General features: G+C 40.4%; 1 protein-coding gene across 16 annotated transcripts in view; it reads right to left on the bottom strand.

The window, feature by feature from the left end:
• The window catches only part of DST (dystonin), a 485843-nt gene that overhangs the window by 261034 nt on the left and 208272 nt on the right, over positions 1-16537 (bottom strand). For 12 of the 16 annotated variants that reach the window (XM_048845229.2, XM_075126480.1, XM_048845227.2 and 9 more), the window contains 3 exons: positions 15026-15115; positions 11972-12049; positions 9312-9404 (listed from right to left, as the gene is read on the bottom strand). In XM_048845229.2, the coding sequence (XP_048701186.2) occupies positions 9312-9404; positions 11972-12049; positions 15026-15115 (261 nt within the window). Of the gene's footprint in view, positions 1-9311; positions 9405-11971; positions 12050-14389; positions 14489-15025; positions 15116-16537 lie in introns of all 16 variants that reach the window. The other 4 variants (XM_048845239.2, XM_075126483.1, XM_075126482.1 and 1 more) reach the window with 2 other exon arrangements.

Below are 16537 nucleotides of genomic sequence, written 5' to 3' on the forward strand. Positions count from 1 at the left end.
AGCCATTCATATGGTTCCTGTTCATATGGACTGTTGCTCCACTTACTGGTTATAAAAGCTGTATTCTAATTATCTTACAAAACAGACATAGGGCCTAATCCTGCATCCCCCGCCTCACAGAAGACCCACTGGCTTCAACACCATTTCCATGAGGGGGGTTTGCACAACTGTGAACTGAAATTCAATTTTTTAAAAAATAGAAGTATTGTCCTTGTAAAAAGGATTATATATTTATATGAATAAACTGCTGTATTACTGTTTGCAAATGTAACCCTCCATCTTTTCCTTTCTCAGGAAAGAAGATTCAAGATTCAGCAATTTGATTGGCTGGCACTTATTTCATTTAGCACAATTAGATATAAAACCTGGCTTATCCACCGACAAGTAATCGGTTCTAATGCAAAATGGTATGACTCCAAATAAAACACCAATACCATCTTGGGACAGAGTGCTGGAAGCTGGCAGGTGAGCCAGCACTCTGGTGACTTATCAGCTTCCCTGAAGAAAGCTGATGGAGGATGGTGCAAGCTAATTGGCTGATCAGGCTGGGAAGCTGGATGAGTCAATTAATCCAGCAGCTATGGGGTATAAGGAGTCCTACTCCTGGGAGAATTCTGCGCTACTACGCAATGCAGAATTTTGCAGAAATTAACTGGTTTTGCGCATAATTTCCTTCTCCCCCCCACCCCCACCCGTCCAGAAATGAGCTGCCATGCTGCTGGCCACTACTAGGAGCCACTGGACCCAGCAGAGCCCAGTTTGCACATAGAAGACACTGCTGGGGGGAAGGAGAGGGAGCTAGAGCAGGGGTGGCTCTGGAGCCACAAGTGGCTCTTTAGAAGTTAATATGCAGCTCCTTGTATAGGCACTGACTCCAGGGCTGGAGCTAGAGGCGCCAACTTTCCAATGTGCTGGGGAGTGCTCACTGCTCAACCCCTGGCTCTGCCCCCACTCCATCCCTTCTCGCCCCCTCCTTGAGTCTGCTATGCCCTTGCTCTTCTCCCTCCCCCTCCAAGCCTCCTGCATGGCTTGAAACAGCTGATTGGGAGGTGCGGGGAGGGAAGGGGAGGCATTGACAGGGCTGCTGGTGGGTGGGAGGCACTGGGAGTGGGGGGGAGCGGATGGGGGGCTGCTGATGTATTACTTTGACAATGTACATTGGTAAAATCTGGCTCTTTCTCAGGCTCAGGTTGGCCACCCCTGAGCTAGAGGTTTCCTGGCAGCTGTAGTGCCCAGCATACCCTGAGGGAAGGAGACAGCAGAACACAGGAAACTCCATGCAAGCCTGGGACTGAGCATCAGGCTGTTTCTCCCTCTGGATTCCTGGGTTCTGGGGGCAGGAAGTACAGGTATCTGGGCCGGGCAGGCCTGTGGCTGGGCTCTGGGTGGGGGAGGGGTAAGTAGGGGGCAGAGAAACAGGAACTGGGTTGTCATAGGGGTTTCTTTAACTCTCTACTCCTGAAGGAATTTGTGTGTGTGTCTGTATTGTTACAGACATACTTGCTAACAGGTATTCTGAAATAAATTATCAAAATAATTGAAAATGGCGTGATTATGTAGTGTTATTTTGACAAATAAAATTTTCAGAATTTTAAAATATTGTATATTATGTATTTTTTAAAATCTCTTGAATAAGCACACTGGTGCCATCTTCTTATAAACTGAAAGCCTTCTCCTGCATTGCTTGGGTACTCAAAATGCCAGTCAGCTTCAATGGGCATTTTTGATGTCTAGAGAATGTAGAATCAGATCTACGTTGAGACAGTAGGAAAAAAAAAGAGCACATAATGGCTTTTGCTGTCATCACAAGCCCTCCTCCTACACCTCCACCCAGTGGGCATACTGGTCAAGACTTCCAAAAGTGACCAGTGATTTTTAGTTATTCAATTTAATTTTCATCTAATTTTCAAAAATTGAGTATTCATCATTTTCTGAATATTGGACCCCTTTACAGTGGAAATCCAAAAATTAAGGTAGCCACAATCAATGGTCACTTTTGAAAATGTTGGCCATTGTGGTTTTTTGCTTGAATAATAAAAGTAGGCCTTATCTGTTCTTACTCTGCCCCACTCAGGGGGAGTCCCTTTGACCTCAGGAATTAAGAATTCACCCTATCTGGCACACACATTTCCTAATAGCAGGCTATCCTCTTGTACTCCCTAAGAAGAGATCAAGGTTTCGGGGAAAAAAAGAATACGGACAACTGGCTAAGAAATTCAGTGTTTCTGACTACTGTCAAGTGCTGCTGAATATGCAAGGTACATTGTGGTTTAATGTGGCTGCTTTGCTCGTTAATGTACTACTTATGTATAACAATCTACTGTTCTCTAATGTTAATGAAAATAGCTGCATTGCAAAGACAACTGAAGTGATTATTATTAATACTTGCTGAATGTATTAAAGTATCTTCCTAGAGATAGACAAGAAACCTGCGTGTTCAACACTCATTTTATAATGAGCTAACAATATTTTTGAGTGAGAGACAAGGCCATCACCTCCCCACTTACAATACTTTCTATTATTCTTTGTTCTACATAAACTAAAAAAGAGTAACATTAAGAGCACTCTCTTACATAGGTTTTCTATTTTCATTGAACCAGTGAAACAGTCAAGGTCAAAGATAATTTACAATCAGCCATTACAAGTAAAAAGAGCTTTCACAACTGTGCATTCATGCCATCCTGTCTTAACACAGGACAAATGAAAGTGTAAGTGAGTCAAAGATAAAATGACAAAGACTGAAACAACAGAAAAAAAAGGCTGATTGCTTCCTGAGACTTGTGTCACTGAAGGTGACAGAGAGCGTGCAGTTAAATTGGAGATTCAGAAATGGGAAACTGTTTCCCTCTAAACCAAACAGCAAAGACTTAGAAATATGATTATCCTAAAGAATGACAGGAAGCTACCACTGAACTCCAAGTGAAAACCTGGGGAATAAACCTGGACCCTGATGATATCAGTCACAAGACCTTAGACAGAAGCCAACCAGGACCATGATGACAAGCTGACCACACCTGAAGTGAAGCTGAACACCATCACCAAGTATGAAGACCCAGGTACCCAAATGGCCACCTGTGGCTATATGATGTTAGATAAAAACAAAGCAAAGGGCCAAATTCAAACTCACTAGAGTTAAGGATGAATTTCCCCAGAGAGTATTAAAGAGAGACTACAGACAGAGTTTATCTGAAACACAAGAACCCATCAACAGGTGAAAACTATACCTAGGTGACAAAAGGATTAGATAAAATCTTTAAACTATTAACCTCAATATACTTAACTATAACTTGATTTGTGTCTGAGAGCCAGGCTTGTGTGCAAACAAGAGGTTAAGATTAAGATATCAAACGGCCATGGAAGGTTATTACTTAACTCATGGCATTCATCTGTTTACTGGTATATAAACACAGACTCCTTTTACTATAATCAAGAATATCCTTATGTGATTGCCTAACTTGTATTCTTTTATTGACTTTGAATTGCTGTGTTATTGCTTATGGTGACATCACCAGCAGAAAGCCATTGGTTCATTAGTTTGCAGCACTGTGTTCACCCAGTTTTTATACACAGAGTTCCTGTGTTGATTTATTCTTTGTAATTCCTTGCCTGTCATTAGCAGGAATAAAGTAGACACAGGTTGCACCTAAACTGACTCCAGAGTCTACCGTCTTTAAATAACCAGAGCAAAACTGGGTTTTAATAAGTGAAGATAGACTTTTAAATTGTTTCTTTATGGTCTCTTTTTGCCTCTACAGCACAGCAGATGAAGTGGAGAATCAGCACCTTGCTGCAGATAACTAAAAGTGTTGGTTCTCAGTTCAACAGCAACCTTCTTATCAGAAATCAGTCAGGAGTAGCACAGCACAAAGCAGACCACATACAGGACTCCACACAAAGAGCTAAACTTATGCCAAATACAACCTGAATCTTAAAATTGCTTATCTGAGCACCAAAGAAGGGCTCCAGAAAGGAAACCAAGAGGTTCCAACATAAACAGAAGCTCATCTCCACAGCTGTGTCAGCTTATTCATGCAATTAGTGCCTCAAAATCAGAAAGAGCTGTTAAGCTTGTGGGCACTGTGCAGGTACCCAACAGTTCACATACGTCAGCAACAGAGGTGGACCGAGGAGAGGGATATGAAAGGTATCCAATGAGATGACTTTAGGCAAAGTAAAAAAGGAACATGCTCTTAGTGGGTGAGTTTATTAGGCCTACCCACCTACAGCTGGAGAGAATCAACCAGATGAGCCAAATGGCAATGTAATGTACCATGTTTAGGAGCGCAGTCTAAATATGACTGTCCAGTCCAACAGCTCAAGTGGCTATTGCCTTTGCTAAGGCAAGGTGGGTGAGGTAATATCTTTTACTGGACCAACCTCTGTTGATGAGAAAGACAAACTTTGAACTACACAGAGCTCTTCTTCATTGCATATTGCCTTTGTTGTGATTCTGATAGCTGCAACAACTCCAGAAAATCCAGACGAATTTTTTTAGCTGAGGTTTAGCAAATATGACAAGTTGCTGGAGGTGAGTTCTTCTGGGGGACAAAAATAGGGCAAGTATCTCCTTTAAAAGCAGTCTTTTATGCTCCAATGCTTCATATTGGGAATAAAAAAATCCCAGGGTATGTAGCTTAATTTATCCCCTCTAACAGCCAAAGATTAGACCACTGACTGTATTAACTCCATCTTTAAATCTTTGAAAAGATCAGTCCTTGACCTTCCACTGGCTGTTTTAAATCAGAAGCAGATTAAACATGAATCCTAGTGACGGTAGCCCAATGTCTGGGGTGAGTTCAAGGCCAGCCAACTCCGCTAGAAGACCAAAAATAGGCATGAAAGGAGGAACAGCCCAACTCCCAGAATCTCAATCACATATCATAGAATATCTGGGTTGGAAGGGACCTCAGGAGATCATCTAGTCCAACCCTCTGCTTGAAGCAGGACCAATCCCCAATTTTTGCCCCAGATCCCTAAATGGCCCCCTCAAGAATTGAACTCACAACCCTAGGTTTAGCAGGCCAATGCTCAAACCACTGAGCTATCCCTCCCCCCGATATTCATGTGATCAAAGCAGAGAGGGCAGAAAAGCAGGCAGCATGCCTCATAGACTGCTGCCAGCCAAGAGGAGGAGTCAGAATAACCAAAGCAGAAGAGGCCACATGGATGCTGGGTGTCAAAATTTCACTTTATGACCATTTAGTAACCTGATAAAGGAAATGGGAAGACCACAGTAACTGGGCAGTCTTCATGTGTGTCTGTCTATTCAGGTGCTCATATGTCCTTCACCACAATGACAACAGAGCATTTCACAATTATCAGTGGATGTCATCCTCTAAACACCCCTGCAAGGTAAGGGATTATTATCCCCATTTTAAAGATGGGGGATGGCATCATACAGTAAATCTGTATTTGAGGTGGGAAGCTGAATCCAGAGTGGCTGGGAATTGGACACAGGTCTCCTTATCTTTATTATTATTTGTATTACCCTAGCACCTAGGGGCCCAAGTCATAGACCGAGATTCCATTGTACTAGCTGCTGTACAAACACAGAACAAAAAGAGGGTTCCTGCTCAAGGGGATGGGGCGAATCTCCTGCATCTCAGCCTGGTGCTGTATCCAATAGAGGTTTTCAAACTTTTTAGGCTGCGTACCCCTTTCCAAATAATGTAGTTTACAGTGTATCCCCATCTGAGCAGGGTCATAATATACCTATGATTAGAATGCCAAATCTTACTAAATGAAGTGTGTTGTCCGCCGTTACAGGATTTTTGTCGCATATCCCCTGACGGGAGCTTGCGTACCCTTAGGGATATGCATACCCCAGTTTGAAAACCACTGCATGAGACCGGCATTCCTATTCTTGCCTGCAAGAAAAACAGCCAATAGACTAACAAACTGAGCCAATAGACTAACAGACTGCCTTGAGACAGACTGAGGAAGGATTGACTGGCGAACAGATTAGCATGGAGCAGAGACCAGAGTAAGAGTATGTCTACACTACTGCTGTGAGCATGCTTCCCAGAACACACAGACAGATATGCCTTACCTCTGCTCAGGCGAGCATGCTAAAACTAGCAGTGTAGCCAGGGTTAGCATGGGCAGCGGCTCAAAGCTAGCTGCCTGAGTACAAAGCCACCCAGATTCTCAGGGTATGTTCTCGGGCTAGCCTGAGTCACTGCCTGTGCTACTCCCACTACACTGCTGTTTTTAGCATGCTAGCTCAAGCAGAGCTAGCACCTGTCTGTCTACCTGTGCTGGGAAGCACACTCCGAGCTGCAGCGTAGACATACCCTAACAGGCAAGAACACCAGTGGCAAAAACACATGCTTGCTGATTAGAGGAAAGAGATGATGCCAGCCCACATGCATCTGAGAGAATGGTGCATTCTCTGCATTTTATCATTCAGGGTGTGTAGGGCTGGATGGAACATGGGCTGCTGGGATGGGACAAAGGTTAAGGATATGTGTGGCATGTGAAGATGAGTCTGACAATGGGAAGCTGAGGAAGATAAAGTCTGTTGGTTGACAGTTTGGAAGTGCCTGAGACTCCTGAAGTTTGGCAGATTTGGGATTTTTTAACCTGGAAGTTATTTTCCTTCTTTCTTAAATCAGATGTAACTAAGCTGAGTGCAGGTCAGCTGAAAATATTTTTAAATGCAGGGCTTTGGAAACAAAAGTTCATGCATTTATGTAGATGCTATTTTGCAAAATGTGTACATATTTTTACAGGACCAAATTCTACCTTTATTTATACCTGTGCAACTCCATTTTCAGTGGAGGTGTATAGGTATGAAGGAAGAATTTGCTACACAATCTATACAATTATAATTAATCTTGCACAGTGTATATACGGTATATAATTCTGCACATTATTAGTTTGACTAAATGTTCTAGACATAATACCACACAAAATAGTCCACACTGCATTTTGTACTTGAATTTAAAAATTAACCATAAACTGTTTCCCCCAAAAAATATGTGAAATGCACAAATAAAACAAAGACTATATCCTGGAAATATATATGCTTTGTGTATTTTCCACACCAAAAGGGCAGAATAACTTGCAACATACATGCCCAGCAACGCATGCAGAAGAAATTAATGAAAGCAATATGCTACCATTTCTACCCCTTGTATGTATTATTACCAAGGGCTCCATCCAGCAGAATATACCTGCAACCTTCTGATTTGCACAGGCCGCAGAAGGCAGTAACATATTTTAGAGCAGAACTTATGCTGATCTGGGACTAGGCTGGTGCTGACTCAGCGCACTACAGCCATCTCCTCTCCCAGTGAGCCAAGCATAATTCAGATGCAGGAGAGAACTGAGCCTCAAATGTACACTGTATGTTTTATTTTTGCATATGATGCCTTCCTCTAGTATAAAAGCCCTTAGAACCATGTTTTGGTGAAATCTCATTATCCCCCAAACAAGCATCATGACTGTGGCAAACAACTTAGATCACTAACCAGAGCCAAAAAATCCCTGGTACCTTGCAAACCTCCCAGCTTGCAATGTAATTAAAACAATATAAATAACAGAGCATAGTGCAATATCTTCACACTGAGAATTGTTGATTCCAATTCAGCCAGCATCAGCGCACTTTCTTAACAAAAGACAAGGTAAAATCCAAAAATAATGTGTAAGGTGTATAAGTCAGATCCCTCACATTCGCTCTCCCTTGGATCTGTTTACATCCAGTGAACCTGGTTATCCCATCAACTGCACCAAGCTACCATGGACTCCAAAAGAAGTTGCATGCAGGCAACTGATGAGAGGAACAGGCTCCAATGTGTAAAGAAGTCTATATTAGAGCAAAGGGGTTTAACTTAAAAATCACCTCTGAATTTGGTCCAGAGAGTGCACCCATTCATGTGTAAAGAGGCAGAACTCCAACAATATGATTTTCTAATTTTTAGTTATTTCATATTTCCTAGAGTGGTTTAATAGTTATTTATTTTTAAAACTCTAGTTCTGTTCAAGTCTCACACATTAGATCACAGCTAGTGCATTTTGGTATGACATAACATACAGGTTGGTGGAAACAAACATTAAATGAGACTGAATTAGACCTACAACTGCAACTCAAGAAGTTTTCTATTTAAGTCTTGTGCAATGGAAAATAGCTCATGGAAAATAATGGTAAACACCCTGTCAAAGTGGTTCACGTAATTTATAAATTTATTTCCCTCATTATTCTTTATAGATAGAGACAGTTACTTGAGGGTTTTACTTTCATTGTCTTTTTACATACACCCAAAACTCTCCTCGGTGCTTCACAATACTGATAACAAGATAACCAACAGGCCAATTCTGAAAGTGCTTATGCACACGACATGAGTAGTTCCAGTGAATATAAGTATACTTAACCCCTACTTGTTCCAATTTTCATAAATACATATACTTAAACATAGCATTTTTCCTATATATTTATGCTCCTTCCTATTCCTGTTTAGGATTTATAGTTAGAAAGCTAAATTACACTGTAAGAGGCTTTTGGTAATACAGTTTTTTAACCAAAAATCCTAAACAGTAACAGTATGATGCTATGCCACATATTGTTATTTGATTATGCAGGCTTCTGATCATTTAAAATGCCTGCACCAGAAGGAATTGGTTTCTAACAATACTGCAGTAGTCACACTAAATAAGGTTTAACAGTCATCTGCACTACATCATCTACCTCCAGTGCCATTGTCTAACTCTAATTTTGAGAAGCAATTCTATACCACATACTGTAAAGATGAATTATACTGTACACAATCCAATCACTGTGGAAAAATTTTAGTGCCAGCCTAGTGTGATCCAGTATTACCATCAAATGTATTGCCTTCAAAATTAAATGTTTTAAAATGATTCGTATTTTTAGAAAATGTTAGAAGTAACATTTTTTCAGTTCTCAAAATCAGCAGAAAACAAACTCCAAAAGATGCAAAAACAATTGTATTTTTCTGATCTTATTATTCAACAAAACAAGCCTGTATGTGAGCAACAAAACAAGAACCTTTTATTAGAACTGAAAGAAATGCACAAAAAGCATTGTTCTTTATAAAATTAACCATAAAATTGGCTATTTTTGTAATCTCTCTACAAATAGGGAATGAGATGTCTAACTAAGTAGCTTATGATTCAGTGCGTATATTTGATCATATAAGTCATCAGAATTTTCAAACACTGGAGAAGAGAGATCCCACATTATACAGTTTCTACAGATTCCTACTGCAACTGATTCGTGCACTCATGATAATTGCCTACCAGAGAACACAGTATCTGACTGAACATATATTGTCAAGAGAAACAAGGCTTACCTGAAAGTGCAAAATTATGGTCCATATTAACCCCAAAGTCAACTTGGGATTTCCATCTGTTATGTCATCATTTCTAATATTTACCAGTTTCACCTGCCATTGTGGAAAAATAAATGTAAAAGCTGAAACAAATTGGTGCTGAAAACGTTTATTCCACCACTCGGGTTTGACTGTAAACTAAACACTACTTGAATCCGTAATGTATTCAGTAACAAACATATTAGACCACATTTCAATACAATCTGTCTCCTTTGTGCAGTGCAAAGGACCTAGCTTCTGGTCGTAACTGGCCAGTTGAGAACCACCCTAGTGGGGACGAACTCTCAGCTAGAAAGTTTCTTGTGCCAGCTGTCCCGCATCCCGGTGCAAAGGGCATGTCAGAAATAGAGAGGCTGTGTTAGGGGTGTAGTACATCAGGGTACGGACAAGAGTGGACTGTTGTAAGTCATCCCAGGGCCGAGAGCAGCACAGGACAGCCCTTAGACTGAGGGAACTATAACTGGCTCCCTGGCACCCTCCCCCTCCACCCACTCTCCTGCACCAAAGAGAGCTCAGCTGCAGGAGAGAATGTGGCCCACTAAACCAATGACAATATTTTATAATGTTTACATTTCTAATAATAATTAATCATAAATAAGCACATATATAGCACTTCACACCTTCAAATTGTTTCTCACATCTTAACTAATGAACAGGATTAAAATTACTAACTGAAGTTTCAAAATCAATGGTCAATCATATTTGCAACTCCAATAATCTCTTATTCAGAATGGGTTACTGACACCTTTTGGTAACCTATTATTATCATCTTCATATATATTATTCCACTTCATCATATATATATATATATGAATTTATATATATATATATAATATAAACATCAAGTGCATATATATGTATGTACGTATAAAATGTGCCTATTTAGTTTGTCAACTGAAAGATGACCCAAATAAAATGCACTTGATGCTTATATTAATCAATAATTATTTGTGTATGTTCTTTAGGATACACACTGCATCAACATTTAATGTGCAAGGCCATATTTTCTTCTTGACTCCCCACATAGGTATAACTACTGTCAGTAGGCATTCCCCATGGAACAATATATATATATATATATATATATATATACACACACACACACAAATATATCCCACAGTTATAAAAAAAATTAAGAGATCCTAATTTTCCCCCTCCTATTACATTATAAAAACTGTTCAGTTTTGACAAAAATGTACCCTACAGTCACATATTGCTTTTATTTTACTCATTTGCCTTTCCAAAGTTAACCCTCACAATTATGGATATTTGGGGCCTATCTAACCTAAATCACAATACACTATTTCCAACAGGAAGTCACCCAACCAATCTTGTGCAATATGTTTTCCAAATATCATTTTTAAATGTGCCTTCTCTATTCCAGGGTTCTTGGGAGCTACCCCAACTGCTGGCAAAGTTCCCTTATCCTTGAAGTCTGTGATAACCACTTATGTGCAAGTATCATCTTCCTCCAGACTGGCAGTCCCTCTGGCAGGGGCACTGAAACCTTACACAAATCAGGGTCACGCTGGCAACTTGCCAAGGTCCCAAGAGCTGCACCTAAGCTGTGTAAAATAGAGGAGACTGCACAGTAGCCATCCTATTTAATACGGACATGCAGGATGAAAAGACCACCGATGACACCATACAATATTCTGCCTTGATTCAAGAGTCCTGAATACTCAGATCATAACAGATCATTGCATGCTGAAACCTATAATCTCCATTGACTGCTGCACCTTAATAAAAAGGAACATGGCTGCGCATTGCATTTCTTATGGATTTATTGAACCAGGGTCTCCCATTTAGAAATAAGCTATAGCACTACCAAACCACCAGCGTCTAGGCTGCACAAATATGCTATTTTTGATTGTCAGCCTGTGTGGCCGTTCGTTTTCTTAGTGCAGATCCTATTTCCACTGAGGTTAGCTGCAAAGCTCCCACTGACTCCAGCGGTACGGGACTGAATCCTCATTGCGCAGATGTCAGCAGGTGGCATTTCTTATTTAAAACGAACGTATTGCTATTGTGTCACTTTTCTATTCTTCCAGCCAATGTTTAAAGCCAGCAAAAAACGCTTATCAGCACCAGTTCACAACTCACGACTCTTCATGCCAGCTCTGCCAGCACCAAAGGGCTGTAAAGCCGCCATAAGTGATTACTGGGGAATTCTCACAAATTACCTGCCCCATGACATGGAGGCATCATAGGATGCAGGTTGGGGGAATTCCTGTGAAAAGGGAGCATTGGCCTGAGTGCTACTGTGCTCCAGCTATTCTCAGCTGCGAGAATGGCTACCTGGGGCCATCGACAGCTGGGTGTAAGTTAGGGCAATATCTGCAGCTGCTTTGCTGGGAGTGAGATGACACTGAGGGCCCCCTCAGAACAAGGGAGGAACAAAAGTGGCTTTACACCTTTGCTCGACATCTCCCCTATCACCAAATGTCCACCACCATCAGTTCAGGCACCACAATAAATCAGATCCTTGTTTCTAACCATTTTTACTGTGTGCATTTTAAAAAAGAACAAATAGCATAGCTGTTCCTTCCCCCATCAAGCTTCTATTAACTGTATAAGTGCAATTTTCACTTAAGCTTTATTTATTAAAACTATTACCATACCTGGCGTTTTTTCAAATAGTCAAGTGCAATTTGTACATTCTGGAGTCTGTGAAAACGCATCCGACCTTTCTCTCGGGGCTAAAATTAGAAAATGAAAGTTATGAGATTTTCCAAAGACCAAAACTCCTACAAGGTAAAAAATCTGATTTAAAAGTTTCCATTTTAAATCCTTAAAACACTAATGTTTCTACATCTATTACAAAAGTGTAATTGAAACTTAAGGAAAAGTAACTGAGCTATGAATTTATAGAAAGCCTGTTTTCATTGCAGTTGAAATTTATTTGCACAACTATTGGAGAGCAGAATCAAAGGGCCCAATCCTGTAATCTGATCATTACAGTAGGTGCCTGTGTCCCGGCCAAGTGCAACTGATGTCAAGAGGGCTCCTCATGGGCACAGGGGCCTACCCATATGAACCAGATTGCAGGATCGAAGCCATAGTGGGAAATAACTAGATGTTGCATCATAATAAAAGATTTACAACATTTCAGTTAAACCAAATCACAAGTAATAATCATGTGTACCTCTGAGCTGTCCAATTAATGACTCTGGCAATAATGTAATAAGAAAACTTACCTTAGTATGCAGGTGTGATGTGTGTTTAGATTTTGTTTGTGTTTTAACTACATATTAATAAATATATATTTAGAAACATGTCATGAAAATAAACTCTTTCCTACCAATAGAAATCCTATAACTGCAGTCTTAGTGCCTGTGTACTCCCTCCTCAGGTAGGATTTCATTAACTTCTGTTCTAGCACAACTGTGTGATCTACTATGTGAACACTTATGCAAGTGAGGCATGAGGAAACTTAAGGATCCCCCTCATCCCAAAGCAAAAACAAATCAACAAAGAAGAAACTATAAAACAATTATGCATGGTGTGTTAATGGCAACATGGCAAAACAGCATTCAGTTAGTGTAAAATCACCAGCAGGAAGAATTACACAGAAAAGGAGTTTTTTACTTAGCTGTCAGAGATCAACAATAGGAAAGCAGTTAAATTTATGTCATCATAATATAATATCCTTCTTCCTTATTTCAGATTTTTCACAAACTGTCACAGTAATATGCTCAAGCATACTACAAACCACTTATACAGCTCAGCGATGAATATGAGCATTTCCTCAGACAATCTCTGTGAAACAGTCAGACAGTCACAGATTTTCCTTAGTTGAACTATTTTCCCCCCTACGGGATATCACGTGTTTGCCAAGAGGAAACATGATGAAATGCAATTGGAAAAGAAGCAGAGACTAAAACACAAAAATGGAATTTTACGTTACCATATAAGATTTCAATCTGTTTTAAAACTACTGAAAGGTTTGGATCAATCCCTGCAGTTTTTATCATAGAATAACTTCCATGAGTGGGACTAAGGACTACAGAATTGGCATCTTACTTTCCAAAACAAGGAGAGTTTGCTGAAGTCCAGACTGTCAAAAAGTAACAATATAAGATCACAGAGGGGAAATATTATACAGCTAAAGTACAAGTATCTTGAGACACATTATGCCCTTGGATGAAAGCATACAAATTCCAATGAAATCATAAGAGCAGCATGACACACTGCGCATCCAAGGATAGAAATTGGACCCCAACATACAAAGCTGCTTTAGCAAACACTAGCAATGCTGGTTCTACAGAGGCATGAAACAACTTCCTTTGGACCAGCCAATACTCAACATTTTACAGTTTTGAAGTAGATACTTCCCTTCTGGATGACATAAATCAGTCAAAAAATTGGTAATTCAGCATCTGTTGCCATAAAATAAGCCCTACACGCAATCAATATATTTACTAGCTGAAGCACTACACATAGCTATGAGTACTACCACTGTGCACTATCTACTTTGAAAAGTGACATAGTTAAATCAGATCAACCATCTTTGTGACGATAAAAGAATATTTTCATAATTAATCTAAATTCCATAATTCCACATAATATTATGTTGTACAAATGTTGTATATGAGAGTTTTACTCCATTCAATGGAGCCAAGATTTTACCCTTTGCTTATATTGTCTGCATAATTGCTACATAAATTACAGTGATTGAAAATAAAAAGAAATCTTAGTGTAACTGAATATAAAATAACATAATTACATAGTATTTTGATTGTCGCCTACATAGTGTTGTATTTGTACAACTTTTTTAAGTGTAGTGATTGAAAATAAATGGAGATCTTAAAGCTTTGCATGTCACTGTTTGCAAATGAACTGAATGAAAAAAACATCTTTGTCCATATCTCCATCTTATCAGTCTTTTCCAGAATATGTATATCCTGGTTGATCAGCATGAGTTCTTTTGTCCTTTCCACTGAACTACGGCAGAACACCAAACTAACAGGTTACTTTTAAGTTAGCAGTCACCACACTTCAAATACTAAGTTAGTATAGTTATGGGGGTCGGCACGTACCCCCTTATCCTCATCCTCCACATCCTCATGCTGTTCATACGCGCATGCTTCTGTTGAACTCACCAACCGTAAGGTCTTCAAAAAATCTCGCTCCCTTGGCTAATGAATATAACAGACAGAAGATAGGACAGCAAAGACACAAGACAGACCACAAATGAAGAGAAGAGCATGAACAGAAGAACATAATGAAGAGAACAAATACCAAGCAAGGGAAGTAATGCTCACAAAGAAAGGAAATGACACCCGAGGAGTGTATTAGACAATTTCAGGGACATTTTTTCCTTGCTATTTGTACTTTGTTTTCTTTAATGTGAAATAATATTAACCATCCAACATTTGCTAAAGAAAATCCAAGAAAAAAAGGAAACGAGATAAAGAACTAGTACATTAATCTATAAAAAGAAAGAAGTTTCATGATCACAGAAGAAGACTGACAAAAATAGTTCATATTCCCCACACTGTTCATGGTGTGGTATGTATCAACAGAAATACAACTTATGCCTCTGGGATCAACAGTCGCATAGTGTGGGATATATCAAAGAGAATCCTAACAGCCCACGTCTGAAGAGTTAGCAAACTGCATAAATGGGTATATAATGGCCTGAAATTATTGCACAGTGATTAAAAAAAGCTCACCAGGGTATCCCCAGAAAGGACTTCTAGAAGGGAGATCAAGTTATGTCCATCCCTCAGGTCTTCATACAGATCATTCACATGCTTGCGAACCTGCAGAAATAGAGAGGGAGAGAGAAATGAAATTTAACATGCTGTATCTTTCCAAGAATTCACCACGATATTTAATGCTGTTTTTCTGTAATGTACACACACTTATATATCTCAACATGCCACTCTTGGTTTGTTCAGTCACTATGCCAAGAGAAATACAAAAACAAAATTAGCTGCAATGTAAACTTATATTCAACCCTCTTCCACATTTTCCATATTCTTATATTTTATTAAATATGGAAAGAAGAACAGTGGAAAAGCCACAAGATAGGCAACAAATTGTCAAAGTAACAAAGGCGTAATCCCTACCATGTTTACTGAGGCCTAATACCTATCTACTTTGGCCTACATAAGGATCAATTAAGGAGGACACAGTTCGCACCCAAGTCAGAATAAATTGCAGGAAAAAAAAAAAAGACAGAGCTAAATCCTGCCCTGATTTACAGCCCGTGCAAACTGGCTGGATCCAGGCAAAAATGTAACCCATATTTTGGCCCCTGAACCAAATACAGCAAAAAATTAGTAGAAACCTATCACTCATTAATCAACAAGAATGTATCTCATCATTCTCAGCTTTCCCTCTTAAACAGTGTATCTACCCAAGGCTCGCTTTTTTTATCCATCCCATTGCTATAATGAATCATTATATTCAACTAACCCACTGAGTTCTGGTTCCTCAAACAGTACTTTTAGCACCACTTCAAAAAGTAACTTTTAACCTGAACACGCTCTCCCTTAGGCCAGATTCTGCCTTCAGTTACATCCATGAAAGAACAATGTCAACTATGCTGCACAAGTATAAAGAAGGGTAGAATTTGGCCACAATTTAAGATTCAGCAGTTCTGAGAGGACTTTCAACATTTCTAACTGCTCTGATTTTGGATTATTTTGGCACAAGAGAGGCCATCCAACCTACTAAATTGGGACACAGAGGCTCTCATTTCTCATAGAGGCAGAGACTTTTGACATTGCCTGCCACGGCAGAGGTTGTAGGGCTTTCATCTACGTCCTCATTTTGGGTCCCCATTAAAACACCATACAGCAGCGTTCCCCAAAATTTTGAGAGTCCTCCCACCTTACCCTGTCTGCACTGCCCCCCCCTTCAGACTCTGAAGTGGGGCCGGGGTTCAGGGGAATGCAGATAGGGGGCTGACACTGGGGCCTCAGCTGGGGGTGGATGTGGGACCTGGAGTGGGGCTGGGGTGGGGCCGGAGCCACAGCCAGGGGTGGGAGCGGAGCCACAGTTGGACTGCAGTGAGGGCCAGCAGCCAGCCTCGCGGCCAGGTGTGGCTCCAGCCCCGCCCCGTTCCCGTCCCCAGTCTCAGCCCTGGGCCGGGAATGGAGCTGCAGCCAGAGGCTGAGGCTGGGGCAAGGCCAGGAGTAGAGGCCCACCGAGGCTGGGGACGGGGCTAGGCGCAGGGC

Source organism: Caretta caretta, chromosome 3 (assembly GCF_965140235.1).
Source record: "Caretta caretta isolate rCarCar2 chromosome 3, rCarCar1.hap1, whole genome shotgun sequence".
NCBI lineage: Eukaryota > Metazoa > Chordata > Testudines > Cheloniidae > Caretta > Caretta caretta.